General features: G+C 43.0%; 1 protein-coding gene across 1 annotated transcript in view; it reads left to right on the top strand.

Annotated features, from left to right (window-relative positions):
• The window catches only part of LOC121869014, an 18,427-nt gene extending 682 nt beyond the window's left edge, over positions 1 to 17,745 (top strand). Inside the window, exons 2-4 of the mRNA XM_042370074.1 lie at positions 7,493 to 7,664; positions 13,893 to 14,163; positions 15,985 to 17,745. Of these exons, the coding sequence (XP_042226008.1) occupies positions 7,500 to 7,664; positions 13,893 to 14,163; positions 15,985 to 17,126 (1,578 nt within the window). The 5' untranslated portion in view covers positions 7,493 to 7,499 and the 3' untranslated portion in view covers positions 17,127 to 17,745. The remainder of the gene's footprint in view (positions 1 to 7,492; positions 7,665 to 13,892; positions 14,164 to 15,984) is intronic.
• The last annotated feature ends 1,299 nt before the right edge of the window (positions 17,746 to 19,044 follow it).

The raw sequence follows: 19,044 nt of genomic DNA, 5'->3' as shown, positions 1-19,044 counted from the left end.
TTAGTGCTGTGTAATGCTGTTTAGTGCTGTGTGCTGTTTGTGTAATGCTGTTTAGTGCTGTGTAATGCTGTTTAGTGCTGTGTAATGCTGTTTAGTGCTGTGTAATGCTGTTTAGTGCTGTGTTTAGTGGTGTGTAATGCTGTTTAGTGCTGTGTAATGCTGTTTAGTGCTGTGTAATGCTGTTTAGTGCTGTGTAATGCTGTTTAGTGCTGTGTAATGCTGTTTAGTGCTGTGTAATGCTGTTTAGTGCTGTGTAATGCTGTTTAGTGCTGTGTAAAGCTGTTTAGTGCTGTGTAATGCTGTTTAGTGCTGTGTAATGCTGTTTAGTGCTGTGTAATGCTGTTTAGTGCTGTGTAAAGCTGTTTAGTGCTGTGTAATTTAGTGCTGTGTAATGCTGTTTAGTGCTGCGTAAGTGCTGTGTGCTGTTTAGTGCTGTGTAATGCTGTGTAATGCTGTGTGTAATGCTGTGTAATGCTGTTTAGTGTGTGTGTAAATGCTGTTTAGTGCTGTGTAAAGCTGTTTAGTGCTGTGTAAAGCTGTTTAGTGGTGTGTAAAGCTGTTTAGTGCTGTGTAAAGCTGTTTAGTGCTGTGTAAAGCTGTTTAGTGCTGTGTAAAGCTGTTTAGTGCTGTGTAAAGCTGTTTAGTGGTGTGTAAAGCTGTTTAGTGCTGTGTAAAGCTGTTTAGTGCTGTGTAATGCTGTTTAGTGGTGTGTAAAGCTGTTTAGTGCTGTGTAAAGCTGTTTAGTGCTGTGTAATGCTGTTTAGTGCTGTGTAAAGCTGTTTAGTGCTGTGTAATGCTGTTTAGTGGCTTAGAAAGGGAAGTTTAAAAGCAAAGACTTGTGGTGTTGCTAATAGTAGATGAGAGATTAATATTTATAATTAATAATCTATCACCTACTAATTATTATTCTTACGGTAACTTACAACTCCTTGACTTTGAGAAATTTAATATATTGTTTAGAGTAATTTAAAGAACCTGATGTGTGTTCATGTGAGCAACTCTGTGTATTAAGACAGCCTATTGTGTGTGTATGTGTGTGTGTGTGTGTGTGTGTGTGCGTGTGCGTCCTTAGACCATCACGTGACACCACTGACATGATCTTTGCTGCCTGCCAGATACATCATCGTGACCTGTACATGTCCTTCATTGACTTAACCAAGGCCTTCGACTCGGTCAACAAGGAAGCCCTCTGGTAGACCTTCAGCAGTTTTGGCTGCCCACCAAAATTCATCGCCATTGTGAGGCAACTCCACGATGGCATGAACGGCAGTGACCTGCACAACGGCACCCAGTCCGAGTTCTTCCCCATCCAAACGGGGGTAAAACAAGGGTGTGTACTGGCACCAACTCTCTTTTCCATTTTCTTGGCTGCCTTCCTTACTCCTGCCAGTGCCAATTTAGCCGGCAGGGTGGACATCGAGTACCGAGTGAAGGGTCTTTTCAACATAAGACGACTCCAGGCAAGAACAAAGGTGTCGGCAGCTTCCATTACTGAACTTCAGTATGAAGACGACCTCACCCTTGTTGCTCACACTGAACGCGACCTACAGGAGATCCTGAACACCCACTCAGATGCGTATGCACACTTCAGCCTTGAGGTGAATGTTTATAAGACTCAGATTCTCTTTCAGCCTGCCCCTGGTTCAGCCACACCTCCACCATCCATCCAGCTTAACGGTACTACCCTCTCTAATGTTACCCACTTTCGGTATCTCGGCTCCCACCTGTCCACCACTGCGGACATCAATGAAGAGATTCAGCAACGGATCAGATGTGCATCTCAAGCCTTTGGCAGACTCCGTACCCGTGTCTTCTGCTGTAGGGAGCTGAAATTATCTACAAAGTTGCACGTATATCAAGCAGTGGTCCTCCCTACCCTGCTATATGGCAGCGAGACATGGGTCACATACAGGAGGCACCTCAAGGCACTTGAAAACTTTCACCACAATAGTCTACGTTCCATCCTCCGAGTTCGCTGGGAAGACAAGAGAACAAATGCCAGTATTCTCGCTGACACCAACTGTAGGAGCATCGAGGCTACCATTATCCATGGACGACTACGCTGGACTGGCCATGTTACCCGCATGGACGACAGTAGACTGCCAAAGCAGCTACTTTACAGTCACCTAACGAATAGTAAACGTAACGCTGGCGGGCAACTGGAGAGATATAAGGATAGTCCTAAGACAAACTTGAAAAAGTGCCAAATCGACCCCCTCACCTGGGAGACGATTACTCCACACCGTAATGCTTGGAGGATCACCACACGAGGTGTCAATACTTTCTGGTTAGCCCGACTGCAAACCGAGGCAGACAAACGCCAACGCCGGAAAGAAAAACTCTGCCGGTCCCGTATAGGCCTCTTTAGTCACCTCAGAACTCACCAACCTAGGTGCCATCCTTAATAACTCCTATCATTGTATCATAGCTGGATGATCGTCAGTAGTGGTAGTGTGTGTGTGTGTGTGTGTGTGTGTGTGTGTGTGTGTGTGTGTGTGTGTGTGTGTGTGTGACTATGTATTACCACACCAATGTTTGCAGGTGCTCTCCCTTGAGCTATTTCTTCAGACAAAACCCGTTCTAGATGGCCGGTAATCATAGCCTTGCATGACCTTTTCTGGCTCAAAATATCTCTACCAACTGTGACTATTTTTCTATGTTTGCTATACTGTTCTCCCAACTCTACCAACTATCTGGAATTCTTTGACTATCTCACTTCTTGCTATGAGTCGTTGCTATCCACACACCCAAGCCTAGAGGATTTCAACATACATCACAGAGAGTGGCTTGGCTCTGCAAGGGATGACCCAGGTGGAGCTGAGGCACTCTCTTTTTCCTTACTTAATGATTTTGAACAAAATAATTAAACACCCTACACGTGTTCCAGACCGACACGACCAACTCGCTAACATTCATGATCATTGTTTTACCTCTAACCCCTCACACTATCCAGATTCAATTTCTGCCCCCTTAGGGTCTTCTGATCACAATCTTATTTCTATTAAATCAAACTGGGCACGACCAACTATGGCACTATCGAAGAGCGAACTGGAAATCCTTGCGAGAATTCTTCTCCGACTTTCCCTGGGTATGTGCTGACAGCATTGCTGGGGTTATACAGGGCGGTATGAGTGCATTTATCACATCTTCTTCCAAAACTTTCATTTTACAATCATGGTTTGGTCGCTCCTGTTCTCTCGCATGTAGGGAGAGAAATATGGTGTATCAAGTTATGAAACTATCTCCTTCTCCTGTTACTAGTTCCTCTTTCGTTACTTCTAGGAATCATTGTAAGACTATTCTTCGGAGGGCCAAGAGGAATTTTATAAAAAGAAAGACCGCTGACCTGACTAACTCTTCCTCTAGTAAATCCTTCTGTTCCTTAACAAAAAACATCTGTAATAACTTCTGCACTCCCTCTTTTCCTCCTCTCTTCCGACCTGATAACTCTATAGCCAACTCTCTTCCTGATAAAGCCAATCTCTTTGCACCTTATTCTCCTCTAACTCCACCTTAGACGATTCCAACTCTATCCCTCCTACTGTACCTATGGCACTTTCCTATAACCTCCACTCGTAGGGTTGCTGGTGTGTTATCTCGGTTGGAAGTGAGTAAGGCGCATGGACCGGACGGAATACCCAATTGCTTTGTGAGGGAGTGGGCTGAAATTCTAGCCCCTGTGCTTGCTTGACTCCTTCGCCTTTGCCTCAAAACCCAAACTTTTCCTTCTTCTTGGAAGCATGTCTCGGTTCAGCCCATCCCGAAGAAGGTGACCATTCTAATCCCTCTAACTATCGCCCCACTGCCCTAGCTTCACCCCTCTCTAAGATTTTCGAAACTATCTTGAACTCCCATTAACTCCGTCACCTTGAACGCTTTTCTCTTTTGTTGGATCACCAGTATGGCCTCCGCCAGGCGAGATCTACTGGTGATCTGCTCTCCTACTGCACCCATCTTTGGTCATCCTCTCTTGGGGATTATGGGGAAACTTTCGTCGTGGCCCCCGCCATCTCCAAAGCATTTGACAGGGTATGGCACAAGTCTTTGCTTTCTAAATTTCCCTCTTATGGGTTCTCTCCTCCTCTTTGTTCTCTAATTTCTAGCTTAATTGAGAACCGATCCATGGCAGTTGTTGTCGAAGGATCGAGCTCTCGCTCTTTCTCTACCAATAGTGGAGTGCCACAGGGTTCTGTTCTTTCACCTACTCTCTTCCTTCTTTTTATCAAGTGACTAAGCTAGTAGGTCTTATAAGAAGGTCGTTCAGATATCTAGACGGTCCGTCCCTCGTAACGATCTTCAAGAGTGAGGTGCTTTCCCTCCTGGAGTACTGTCACCCGGTCTGGTCCCAGAGATATGCTAGAGACTGGCAGTTGATTGAAAATGTCCAAAGGAGGGCCACCAGACTGGTGCCTGCACTTCGGCACTTCAGTTATACAGAGATATTAGAGCGCTTGCAACTGCCTAGCTTATACTACAGACTGGCAAGGGGCGACCTAATTAAGGTGTATAAACATCTCAGAGGGCACTACTCACTCGAGTACCCATACCTGGAGCTGGCGGACGCCCGCCCCACAAGGGGTCACAGATCAAGGTTGAAGAAGCCTGTACCACAAGTCCAGAAAACTGTGAGGGCAAACTTTTTCGGAGCGAGAATTGTGAACTCTTGGAACAATCTGCCAGAGAGTGTTGTGATGACACCGAGTGTGAGCTCTTTCAAGACCAGACTTGACCAACACTGGAGCAGGTACAGATACATTCAGGAGCCAGTTCATGCCCAGTACTTGCCAACAGTGCGTATCGGAGACGTGACCGTCCGCCCAAGCGGCTAACGAGGCGATCAGTGGTGAAGAGGATAAAAAAAATAAGGATGTGTCCCCTGTGCGAGCGTCCTGCGGCATCGAGCGACCACACGAGTAAACGCGGTACCTTGGTGTAGCGGACAAACATATGTGTTTTCTTTGATGTGTCCCACGTAGACGCGTGAAGCGTTCGTGACCGACCAGGTAGAGGGAATTAGACGCGCGACCTGGAAGCAGTGATCACATATTTTTTGATCATCGCTTCCTGCGTCGCGCGAATCCTCGCGTCGGCAGCAGACAGTCATCCACCCACAGTCATGGATTTTCTTGAATCTTTGATTGCTGAAGTCTTTCAGAGGCCTGTTTTATGGGACCTCACGAATGGAATACCACAATCGAAATACCGTTGACAAACAATGGGAGAATGTTGCCACTGCTTTGAAAATTAACAGTAAGTTAAAAACTTTATGCATCAGTTTATTCACAAATATATCTATTAGGTCAGGGACAAGTAGTGAAATAATACTGTATCTTGGCTACTATAACCCTGGGCCTGTTACCTGAAACATCAAGGTGATCATAACTATTGAATAAAATTAGGCAGATAAATGTTTAGTACCTCTGATGGTCGAATTTTCTCAAGGGTGTAGCCAAATATAGTATGGTACATTCTGAGGTATTCGTGAAACTTCTTGGATGTTGGCGACGTTCCTTGTAGGGATGGTGAAATTCACTTACTTCTGTCCTCCTCTGTTGTACGGGATGTTTTTTCCTGGGTACCTCTGCAGGCACCACACACTGAAGAACATTATTTTCTAAAAGTATCGGCAAACGTCTGCGGTGCGTAGACGGCAAGACGCTGGGAGCGGGAACACAGATCACTTTGGGAAGGAGGTAGCGCGTCTACGCCTTGGTCACTCGATGCCACAGGACGCTGCAAATGGGTCATAGCCTAATAAGGTCTTTAAACGCGTAACAAGGTTATTAGTATGCTAGTCCAACAATAGTTAAAACTTACCAGCGAAAGAGATCTCTGTTATCACGCAACAAGTCCTGCCAGATTTATGGTGTCCCTCCCTCCTTCAGAGTTCATGATAGGTACACATCAAACACAATGGCTCTTCTCTTGTACTTGGGAGAAATTGCCTGTATAGTTGGGAGGCCCTTTTCACAATATGCGGTTGCGGCAAACTCGCCGGTCCGACACCGGATAAGGCCTCTCACACTATGCGGTTCTTCGCCGCACCGGAGAGACCACGGTATTCTGCTGTTCATTCGTCCGGCTGCCGCGTCCAGCGACCAACTTTGGACTCTTGTTTAGTTTGCAGTGTACGGGCGCGGTACTGGACAAGTTCAGTGGAATGCCGCACATGCAATCCGGCGTCGGACCGGCGAATTCGCCCCAACCGCATAGCGTGAAGAGCTACATAAAAACCATCAGTCGACTGCTATAACCGGTACCGCACCGCATCTAGATGCGGCGAGAAACCGCATGGTGTGAAAGGGGCCTTACTCAGCATACATTATTTACGTACGGTACTATACGTGGGGGCGGAGAGTTTACCAATGCTGAGCTATCAATGAGGATAACATGAGCGGCGGGGGGACAGGTGGGTGCGAAGGATTGATAATTTTCGACTGTAATGTCACTCTGAGAACACACACATAAAAAGAAATTGCCGCAAGTATTATTTTAATTTTGTTGTAATTCTTCACAGGACTGACGACTGGCATCAAGTTTCGGTGACATAGTGGAGGTCTCAAGTCACACCTAGTCCAGACAACACAAACAAAACTACTCTCATCACTCAAGTTCGAACAATGAATATATACAAAAAATAAGTTTGAAAATATTGATTTGTAAATACCGTAGCCTAACAAAATAGATTTAAAGGTGAATTTTAAAAACATAAATATGTTAAAAAACAGAAGAAATGTAAAATTATTATTTCAACTTTCTTCAGGCCAAGTTACTGTACTGTACATCTCACCATAAATCAATACAAAACCTTCACTGCAGTGGCCAGAATCACTTGCATTATACATATGAGTTCATCTTTTTCAATATATTATCACTAATAGAAAAACTGAAGTGAAGATTATTTCTTAAAGATTTAAGGGAACATTACCGCTAGTGAGGTCAGGTTTTTTAGAATTGTCTAAAATTGACCGAAACGATAATTTTACCAATATTTCTTATTTCTGAAACAGATGTGAAACGTTAAGAAAAAAATTGAAGTTCGAGTCAAGGTGATATACTGAATATATAAACCGGAGCTAAGAGAGTTGTAACATGCCGTCTGTGACACTACGGAGTGACCCAATAGTAACCAACCGAGCTTAACCCAACGCAACGCTGTATTTAATTTTCGTCAACTCAAGATGGTTAGGTTAGGTTGTTTCATGTCATCTTTTATAAATAGTTTAATGCAGTAGTGACACAGGCGTCATGTATATATACAAATAATGGCAGACACTATTCTTATAAACCTCATATTTTCTTTCGTTCGCCAATAGTTTCTGCGATAAAAATAATGTTTAGTAATTCTGTAAACAAAAATATATCCTTCCAAGTGTTTAGTAATTTAGATAATTTTAATCATTGTGACATTACACACAGACAAGAAAGAAAAGAATCATGCGGATTTTCCTTCAATATCACTCAAGTAATCCGGTCTCTTTTTTTCCTCCAGCGTTGATATGAAAGGATGTGGGCGTACTATGATGATTTGGGCTGTGGTGGGCCTACTGGGGGGTGTGGTGGTGGCGGAGGAGCTGACTTGTGGGCGTGGGTGTCACTGCTGGACGGAAGTTACATCACTGAAGCGTGAATATCATGTCATCTGCAACGAGACGACGGGACGGGTGAGTTACTGGCCGCCATGTACAGTATGTTTGTCTGACGTTATTGATCACTTCTATTATTATTATAACTGCTACTACAACTACTCAATATAATAATAATAATAATAATAATAATAATAATAATAATAATAATAATAAGAGGCGCAGAAAGTCAGATCATCAACCTGGGACTTGGTCACATATGGCAGCAGGGTCTACCATTAGACAATACATGATGCTTCCAATGTCTTCCCAGGCGGTAGTACCTCCCTGTACCTCCCTGTACCTCCCTGTTTGGTAGCTGCCCCTTCATTTCCTTTATAAGTAATTTGAGACATTCTGATGGATATTTGGGACATTCTGGTGGATATTCGGGACATTCTGATGGGTATTACGGACATTCTGATGGATATTTTGGACATTCTGGTGGATATTTGGGACATTCTGATGGGTATTACGGACATTCTGATGGATATTTGGGACATTCTGATTGATATTCGGGACATTCTGATGGATATTTGGTTAGGTTATGTTAGGTTCTTAAAAGAGGTTATTACACTGAACAAAATTCCTGCCGTTCTTGGTTCTCAGTTCTCGGTCAATAAACTGACTTTTTCAATAACACGTTCAGTTGTTCGTGAATCACCGTCGCTCTGAACAGTACAATAATAATGATAATAGTCTTCTGTGTTGTTTTAAGCTGTTCTTGAGATGTAATTTTCTTTTGTAAGTATAAAAAATATTCTAGTGATAATATATTTACATTAAAATCCATTTTTTTTTTATAAATTTATTTAATAGACTCGATGTTTTGTAATTCTAAATATTATAAAACGTCAATTGAACACGAAATGAAGTCAAAACTTGCCCGAGAATTTTGGTACAGAAGGAACAGTGTTTGTCTTCCGAGGAATGCGAAAATTTGCCAACTGTGATTGCCCTTTGAGGGAACACTACACCGGCCGATTTTTTTTTGCCTTGTGTGATTGATTTTCCCATTCTGCCTCACACTGATACTTGAAGCTCAGAGGTCACCCACTGCATATCATTCAGCACCGGTAAACTTGCATCATTTAATTCACCATACCGTCTGCTGCCTCAGGGGGTTCGTGTTATAAACAGTCCACTAAAATTATTAATTAAAGATTGTCCCTTAAACTAATTTCTTCCACTTTACACCTCTTAAGAGAAAATAACATGAGAATTTATATAGTAAAAAATAATCTATAATTTTAGTGGTGCTAAGTGAACGTTATTTTTGTATTTTAGTTTTATAAAGCAATTAATTATAATACAAAATCTTCACTTACAAACGTCAGAATATTATTGAAAATCTATGTTTCCAGAGACAAAAATAATCACTCCATTGGCAGTGATCTGTAGCCACACACACTGTACGTCTTCCATACACACACACACTGTACGTCTTCCATACACACACAATGTACGTCTTCTATACACACAATGTACGTCTTCTATACACACACTGTACGTCTTGAATACACACACTGTACGTTTTCTATACACACACACACACTGTATACCTTCCTTATATATACACACGCAAACTACCCCTAGTATGACTCCTTTAAGGCCTAACTCACCCCCGCCTTCTGTCAGGGTAGATACGTTCAGTACATCATTTATTCCAGAAGTATACCAAATAACATGATAGATTAATCATAGAAATGTAGTAAAGATATTTATTATTATTTTTTTTTTATGGGGATGGCAGTTATCAAGGGCGCTAGACTTCTTGACGTCAGGGAGGTTCTTGAGCACTGACGCCATATCCTGAACAATACACTAAACTTGACTCATGACATTCAGTGAGACGCACGTAATTCTTTTTCTTCTAATGTACGATAATTATTGTCTGTGTTTTGTGAAGGACGAGAATGAGGCCTGGCAGTGTGAGCTACTTGTATTTTATAGCTAATCTTATCTAATAACAAGAGTGAGTATTTTAGAGTAACCCAGTGCGTCATTCTCCCGGCGGCAAATATTACTCCACTCACTCTGGCCGAGATAGTAGACCTAGGGCGTCCGGTCACGTGGGCCTGGTGTGACGTAAGATAGGTATACAGTATCTGCCTCTGTGGACTTGACATTTGTTTATCAGCTACGTCTTGGCGACAAACAGATACAATATACGTTAATATCTCCTAGAGTGTTAAATACTAAGATTACTGCTTCACAACGCTCATTATTCTCACATTACCTCGGACCTCCTCAACAGGATTCGAACCAGTGACCCGTGATAAGATTCTGTTAGCTGAGGTATAGTTTTGACCTAACTGTACATGAAACTGTGAAAAAGTACAGTCAATATTTTCAATTACTTCAAGTGAATTAATAATCTTCCATAAAGAATTGAACTGAACTATTTTTTTCACATTATTTTTACCGTTCATTAATCCCGGCACTACGATGTCTCCTTATTTGTTTTATTCTGTCCACCGCCAGACGCCTTATTTCATTTGGGGAAGTTCCATCTCATAGTCAAGGGTTTAAACAAAACTTGGCTGCTTCTACAAGATGTAGATTTAAACATTCGTAATAATAATCCATTTGCTCATCAATGCCCACTTATACCTGGAACACCTTACAGTAGAAGGTGAATTAATCCCCCACTCATACTATTGTAACTTAGTTATTTCCTTCTGGTTAACGCAAGACGATTACACTCAGCTGAAGAAACCTTTAACCTGTTGACCCATGGCGATAACCACAACAAAATTCGACAGTGTGACAATCGTCGAGGACGGGTAGAAGAGTCGTTAACTTGGCTTTGATATATTAGCGATAATATGTTGAGCTGACCTTTAATAGTCCTCGCTTTTTATATAATGTTGATAAAACACTTCCCTCCCTCCTCCTAGTGACATGCCTGGCACTTGACATTATTAGGGACCTGCCACAGTTTGCCATAAACAGGTGAAATGTTCCGGGAACTTTCCCCCCACACACTCATCATTCTCTCACTTTATATAACTTCACAAAACCTATGACCCTTCAGGCCTTTTACGCCCTTAATGCATGAGTCATAAAGGCAAGCATGAACTCCGCATGCTTCCCTGTTGGGCGCTGTAAACGCTTCTGCGCTTCACCTGGCACAGGATGTAAGGGGGTGCCCAATAAACTAGCCCCCTCGTGGGCAATCTGTAAATCTGTAATAATAATAATAACAATAATAATAATAATAATAATAATAATAATAATAATAATACAGTGATAATAATAATAATAATAATAATAATAATAATAATAATAATAATAATAATAAAGACATACAAAAAAGATCAATAGTGAGAAACAATATATGTATGTTGTGTTGTCAATAGTAAGAGAAACAATTGAGACCCTGTAATTGTGTGTAAATGAGGCAGAAAGTCAGATCATCAACCTGGGACTTGGTCACATATGGCAGCAGGGTCTACCATTAGACAACACATGATGCTTCCAATATCTTCCCAGGCGGTAGTACCTCCCTGTTTGGTAGCTGCCTGGGTACATATATCGTAGTGATCATCCTCGAAACTTTATATTTAGTCTTATATGGAGAGAGAGAGCGAATAAAAAATATTTTCTAGCGTTGGCGCCAGAAATTTATATTTTTCGATTTTTTGTGTGGGTGGGTGGGGGGTCTATATCACTTAAAGAAGTGCAATTTTGAAGACACAAAGTGGGCGGGGCTTTTAAGTATGGAAAATTGTGGGGTAGAAACACACAAATGGCGAAAGCAAACCTAACGAAAACTGACCACTCTCAAATATTAGTCTAAATGTCTATCACCTAACCAGAGAAACCAGAAGGACCTGACCTGACCTAACCTGACCTAACCTAACCTAACCTGACCTGACCTAACCTAACCTGACCTCGGCCCCACTGGACCACCAGGTTTGTAAACCTAACCTAACCCAGCAAGACAAAAGAAGAACCAAAGAGACCTAAAGAAACCAAACCTGCTCCTCCATACAGATGTTTGTAGTTGATGCCAAGTTATTCAGAGAAATTAAGAACCAAACAAACTGTGAAGAGCTGCAGAAGGATCTGTCACCATTAACAGCGGTTGAAGAAATAGCTGCTAAGATTTAATGTCACGAAGTGTAAGAGGCTGCACCTGGGTCATACCAAGTAAGGAGGCTTACCATATGGCCCAACGGGGCGAAAAAACTGCATTAATAAAGACCGAATGCAAGAAGGACCTGGGTGTGTATGTTGACAACGAACGGAAATTCTCAGGCCAGTGTGAGAAGGTGAACCAAGCAACTACTGTATACTAGTAGGTCTTATAAGAAGGTCGTTCAGATATCTAGACGGTCCGTCCCTCGTAACGATCTTCAAGAGTGAAGTGCTTCCCTATCTGGAGTTCCGTCACCCCGTCTGGTCCCCGAGACATGCTAGAGACTGTCACTTGATTGAAAATGTCCAAAGGAGGGCCACCAGACTGGCACTTCGGCACCTCAGTTACCTAGAGAGATTAGAGCACCTGCAACTGACTCAGTTGTAGGACACAACACAAGATTGAAGAAGCCACAAGTCCAGAAAACTGTGAGGGCAAACTTTTACAGAGTGAGAGTTGTGAACTCTTGGAACAATCTGCCAGAGAGTGTTGTGACGGCACCGAGTGTGACTCTTCAACACAAACTTGACCAACACTGGAGCAGGTTCAGGTACATTCAGGAGCCGGTGCGCAGTACTTAACAGTGCGTAACAGAGACGTGACTGATCACCCAGTGGTGAAGAGGATAAAAATATAAAGTCAAAGTAATCGAAAAGTCAAAATAATTAGAAAAATATAAATTTCCGACGAAAACGCAAGTAAGTACATGTACACGAGTAACATGTGACATGGACACGTCTGCTGATTGGCTGCATAAGAAGTAAACAATGTATTCGTTATATCCCCGCCAACTTGAACTCTCTTAAATGAAATCGAAATTTTTAAATAAGGCGAAAACTACACTGTTCCGACGGATGAACTATAGAATAAGGTATTGTTTTCTTGCTTTATCTCACTAGAGTATACTATAAGAATCAGTATAAAGTTCAGTATATGGCCACTCTGAAATATTAACCTACACCTGCACTAAGTGTAGATTGAGAGCTGTTAACTTTTATGATCTACGTACACCGTGTGCCTACATTGTCTACACACACTGCCTATCTACATGTCGGTTTTATTGAGTTATTATTATTATTATTATTACAATTATTATTATTATTATTATTATTATTATTACAATTATTATTATTATTATTATTATTATTATTATTATTATTATTATTATTATTATTATTATTATTATTATTATTATTATTATTATTATTAATTACAATTATTATTATTATTATTATTATTATTATTATTATTATTATTATTATTATTATTAATATTATTATTATTAGTATACTTGTAATCTACCTGTCAGCCTCACTGATGACTATGAGGATGGCCTCTCATGCATACAGAACTGGTTACGGGATGGCCTCCTCGTCCTTACCACAGAGACTGGTTGGGATGGCCTCTCGTCCTTAGAACTGGTTGGGATGGCCTCTCGTCCATACAAGAACTGGTTGGGATTCTTCTCTCGTCCATACAGAACTGGTTGGGATGGCCTCTCGTTCATACAGAACTGGGCGGGATGGCCTCTCGTTCATAAGAGAACTTCAGAGCGAGATGGCCTCTTGTTCATACAGAACTGGGCAAGATGGCCCTCTTCATTCTGCATATGAAGAACTGGCCGGGATGGCCTCTTGTTCATACAGAACTGGTTGCAGGATGGCCTCGTTCATAAAGGAACTGGGCAGGATGGCCTCTTGTTCAGCACAGAACTGGGCGAGATGGCCTCTTGTTCACTTCTAAGAACTGGATTGGGATGGCCTCTCGTTCACCTCCAGAAACAGGATGGCCTCTTGTTCATAAGAACTTGGTTAGGATATTGCTCTCGTTCGCAGAACTGGGCGGGATGGCCTCTCATAGAGAACTGGGCGGGATGGCCTCTCGTTCATAGAGAACTGGGCGGGATGGCCTCTCGTTCATAGAGAACTGGGCGGGATGGCCTCTCGTTCATAGAGAACTGGGCGGGATGGCCTCTCGTTCATAGAGAACTAGGCGGAATGGCCTGTCTACCTCACTAGTGTCGAAGGGCAAGGAAGGCTAGATTCATCCCCATGTAATGTATTGTTTAAAACTATTAAATCTCTCTCTGTCTACCATAACTAATCTAACATTGTTGTCCCCAGGAGGTGACCCTGACCGAGACAATCTTTCCTGGCGAGAAGAAGAGCTTACTGGAAATGACCTCAATCAGGCTGGAGTTGTCGACGAAGGCTGTGGACAGTGAGGCCAACGTGACAGAAGGCCTCGGAGACAGAGAGGCACGAGTGACGGCAGGATTTTTCGGGAAGTGGAGAGAATATTATCATTGCGCCTTGTACATCCGGGGTGGTCGTCTGTTCCTGCCTGAGGTGGTTGACTCTTCCTTAGGCTTTCAACTATCTGACAGAACAGCTGGTGAGTGTGAGGGAGGAAGTAGAGGGAGGGAGGGCGTGAGAGAGTGCATGTGAGGGAGAGAAAGAAGGAGGATAAATATGAAGGAGATAGAGAAAGAGTGAAGAAGGCTCCAAGGGAAAGATGGAGTGTAGGGGAAGAGAGAGAGAGAATCTGAAGGTGTGATGGCAAGATGCTGAGATGTATTACCATAAGTTGTCTCTCGCCGCAGGGATTCCTATACAGTATAACTATATCATCTGCAGCCTCGGTAAACTGTGTCAGATATCAACAATTCTTTGGTGTCGTTGTTGTCTTCTTCTTAAATCTGATCATTATAGTCACGCTCCCTCAGACTACCAACTAGGTGTGTTATTCCTGTGTCGTAAAAACTATGTATAATCGTTTAGACTTTTAATCATATCAATGCCATGTCTCTTATAGCTGTTTAAGTCTTTTTATTTCTTTACTCGATTCCAGACTGATATGAATACTCCAAATATGTCCTCACTAATGACATGTAACACACACACTCAGTTCCATAACCTCATATCTCCTCAACACATATCTTGTATGGTAGTGCATCAAACACCTATACGAAATCCAAGAACGACAACATCACCTCGTCTCCTCATCTATCCATTGTCTGGGTCCAGTCGTTCAACACTTTCAGTAGTTGGTAGTCAAAACCTCCTCGTTAGGTTTTGTTTGTTAAATGTAGTGAATCTCCAATCTGGCTCGTTGGTGGAGTCACTTGCAAACACAAATAAAAAATCACCGAGCGTTTTTGTGTTTCTCTGTAATTGTTTTGTTTCTGATTCTCGTTCATTGTTCTTTATTAAGTCAGTTATTTTCACTTTAGTTTCTATTTTCTATTCACTTTTTGGAGATTTGTCTTCCACGCCTTTCCAAAACCGAAGCCTAGTACTTTGTCTTTACATTTGCATTCCTTTCCTCTCTCCGCTTTCCTCATCTCTCTCTATATATATATTTTTTCAAAGATTTCTTCCTTATTTTATTTCGGGATTCTCTCTCTCGCCTTCATCTTCATTACCTTCTATGCCTAGGAGACCCTCTGAGTGTGTAGTGGCTCAGCAACAACATTGTCCCTTGCTCTCTCCGTCTCCTCACACATTTGCAACCGTGAGCTAACGCCGTAACCATGTTTTGTTTTGTTGGGAGTGGGTTTTTTACTCACATTTTCCTGGTTTTACGGACGCATCATTTATATCGTGGCTCCCTTTAAACTCCACATTCACTGAGCACATTGGTTATAAAAAATTCTCATCGTGTTTATTCCTTTCCTATATTATCCCTTACATTCCACAAAACTAAATATTCCTGTGTTATTCTCCCTTATTTTCCTTATTGTCGTAGCAGCCCCACTGTTTACATCTCCACTTGACTCCTCCATGTTGATTGCAGTTGAAATCCCGTTCTTTCCTTTTAGGCTTAGATGTTTCTGTAATGCAGCAGTAAGTCTTCTCCTTTGTGGGCACATTCGCCAAACTTCCACAGTCCCACTCTGGGTAATTCCTCAGTAATATCACCAGAGATTCACTGATAATTAAGTGAAATTCCTAGAGCGTCAACAGACACGTCCGACAGCCACACCATAAGCATATACACACCTCAAGTGTTGATTGAGTAGTGTGATTACTAACGTTGGTACTCGCTTAAAGACCTTTTGCTGTTGAAGGGTAATAATAACATAATAACATCCACACGGGAAAGAAGGTGCAGGGAAGAAGGGATAGGAGGGAGGGAAGGAGGGTGTGTACTGTGGGAAATTACAGTTCGTGTATTTGTATGCATTGTTATATCGTTCTCGTGTCTGTATTACAGGTCTGAGTCTGGTGAACGTAGCGCTGGACGTCCTCCCGGGTGGACTTTTCAGTGGCAAGAGAGCCAAACTACAAATCTTCAGGTCTTCTGTGGGTCGGATAGCCGCCGGCCTCCTACGTGGTGTGAATGAACTGCAATACATGGAAATCCAAACTTCTACCGTAGGCGTGTTCGAGGGACCGCTGGGGACGACACAGCTACAAATCGGCCAAGCACAACACCCACTGTATGTGTACAATACCACAATTGGCATCCTGTTGAAAGGGGCGTTCAGGATAGGGTTCCCGAGGCGTGAGAACCTGGTACTGAAGGAGGTAACCATTGGCGTGGTGTCTGAAGGCGGCTTTGACGTTTCAGGGAGCGCCAGTGTTGAATTGAGCAATTGTAGGGTGGCAGACCTGCGCCAACACGCCTTCAAATTGGAAAGCCAGGGTAAAATAGCCATCAATAGCAGCTGGTTGAATCTCCGGCCCGGGGCGCTCTCTCAATTTACCTGTGCCTTCCACGCCAACCACATCCACTCTAACAACATCCTGCTATTACCTGGTAACTCTGCCTACGACTTCCCCAACACATATGACCAACAAGACGACCTGGAACTTCTCAACAACGACACTCTGAACTTTTTGGCTCGTGAGCGACTGATGGAAGAGTTGGGGCAAGCTCTTCACTCCACCTGTGTGAAGGACAACCTGCCGTCTTGGCTGCCACAACTCTCCAGTACGGGGGCATTGCCTCTCAAAAATAACAAACGCCCGCTGCTACTCAACGGACTGTACATCCTGGTGGGGGTGAGTGTGATGGCCATGTTGTTAGTGGTGCTGCTGGCGTGTCTGCTGACCCGCTCCCGCCGCCGCATTGTCCCCACCAACAGCCCAGTGATGGTGATGAGCCAACTAGCTGAAGACCCCATCTATGAAGACGTCCCCGTCCCTTGCTCAGCTCCCCCACCCGTGCCACCACCTACCACCATCCCCCGCTCTCACTGCATGGACAAGATGGGCGCCTGCAGTGCGAGGGATAACAAAGATGACCTCTGCGCTGCCAAAAGCAGCATGGACAACTTCCACGTTTCCAGACCTCTCATGAAGGCCCAGGAAAACAACTACATGGTGATGCGCTCAAATGATCGTAAGCCATAATGGCGCCTCAGTGACCTGGTGTGTTCCATCACAGTTGATCTTGCAGGCAAGACTGACTGTGGTCGCCCAACTGGGTGGCGACAGTTTTTTCCACTTGTTAACATTTGGCCTCAGCCCTCCTGCTGTCATCTCACTTGACTGTCAGTACTTCCTCTGTCTCTCACCTTTGGTGTAAGGACGCTTTCGTGTCCTGTGAGCCATCCTGTCTCCCTCACTCCACGTGAAGAAGATAGTGCTGGCTCTGATCGGCTGATACGCTTGGTGAATCACAGCCTACGATTGAACTACCATGTCGGGACAGTGACGCGAGATGCCGCCACTGATTTTGAGGAGTGTTTACAGATGTTCAATAAGACACCCAATATGTGTAATCAAGAGTGTCTTGAATATACACTTAAGACCAGAAAGTTAGTTGGATAGGTAAATTACGATGGTACGATGGCAGGTAAATAGGCAAGTACTCCACAAGGGACGCAATGCCTCTAAACCCGAGTCTTGTGGGGAAGAAACTGACGCACGAGCCTTGACACACACGCCTCTATATATATATAATCAACGACCTCACCAGCCAGGACTCGAACCCTTGACCTAATGCATGAGACCAGGGAACACTACCTCTCATTGGGAACTGCCCGGGTAGTTCCCAATGAGAGGTTCACGGCGCCATCAGCTCGATGAACAGGCTTTGTGTGAAATATCACATAGTCTAGAACTGCTTTTAGTGCTCTTGTGGTATGGTCGGTAGTGTTCCCTGGTCTCATGCATTAGGTCAAGGGTTCGAGTCCTGGCTGGTGAGGTCGTTGATTATAGGTTCAAAGTTCAAAAGGCAGGACTAAAAATGAAATATATATATATATATATATATATATATATATATATATATATATATATATATATATATATCTATCCCAATTCAAAAAATTACGTTAAGATCATTAGGTTAGATTAGAATAAGTTAAGCTTACTTAGGTTAGACTGAGCTGAGTAAGATTAAATTTGGATAAGTTAACCTGTGTTAGGCTCTGATGGGATAAGTCGAGTTGGGTTAGGTTAATATCATGCACAAGTGGCCATTCTTAGTAATTTAAATCCGTTTATATCAAGTGATTTATTAACTGCGTTGTACAGGCTATAGCAGTGAGTGTATATTAGTGTGTACCTGTGTATGGTGTCCAGTGTATGATGTGTACCTGTGTATGGTGTCCAGTGTATGATGTGTACCTGTGTATGGTGTCCAGTGTATGATGTGTACCTGTGTATGGTGTCTAGTGTATGATGTGTACCTGTGTATGGTGTCCAGTGTATGATGTGTACCTGTGTATGGTGTCCAGTGTATGATGTGTACCTGTGTATGGTGTCCAGTGTATGATGTGTACCTGTGTATGGTGTCCAGTGTATGATGTGTACCTGTGTATGGTGTCCAGTGTATGATGTGTACCTGCAGGTAACTGTATCTTTACACTTGTAGCACCAACTCTCACCTGCCTAACTTGCTATCTTAGTCTTAAGTACTGTTCCCTTAACTACCCTTAACCTAAACCAACGACCTTAACTATAACTATTATACTACCACCTGCCTTAACATAACTATAGCAGTCCACAACTACCTAATACGGCACCAGTCACCATGACAAACCCAGGGTAATTACGGCGGGCTATCCACTGGCCTGACTCACTAAGATATGAGAACACTAACACAAATCTGAATATCATAGCCAGTAAAGTGACCCATTTGATCGATAAATATATACCCAAGACCACACCCAGTGCCTCTAGGAATACAAGGAGACCACCACATACGATCCGTGCAGCGGTCGTCAGAGTTAAGAAGAAAACTCAGAAATTTGAGACGTGAGTTAGGACAAACGAGGAACAGGGCAGGAGGATGTATGCAAAATCCAGGAATCAAGCAAAGTCA

This window comes from Homarus americanus, unplaced genomic scaffold (genome assembly GCF_018991925.1).
Source record: "Homarus americanus isolate GMGI-L3 unplaced genomic scaffold, GMGI_Hamer_2.0 scaffold24694, whole genome shotgun sequence".
Classification (NCBI taxonomy): domain Eukaryota; kingdom Metazoa; phylum Arthropoda; class Malacostraca; order Decapoda; family Nephropidae; genus Homarus; species Homarus americanus.
Note: the sequence above shows the minus strand (reverse complement) of the source record. Positions and strands in the feature narration are given on the sequence as shown.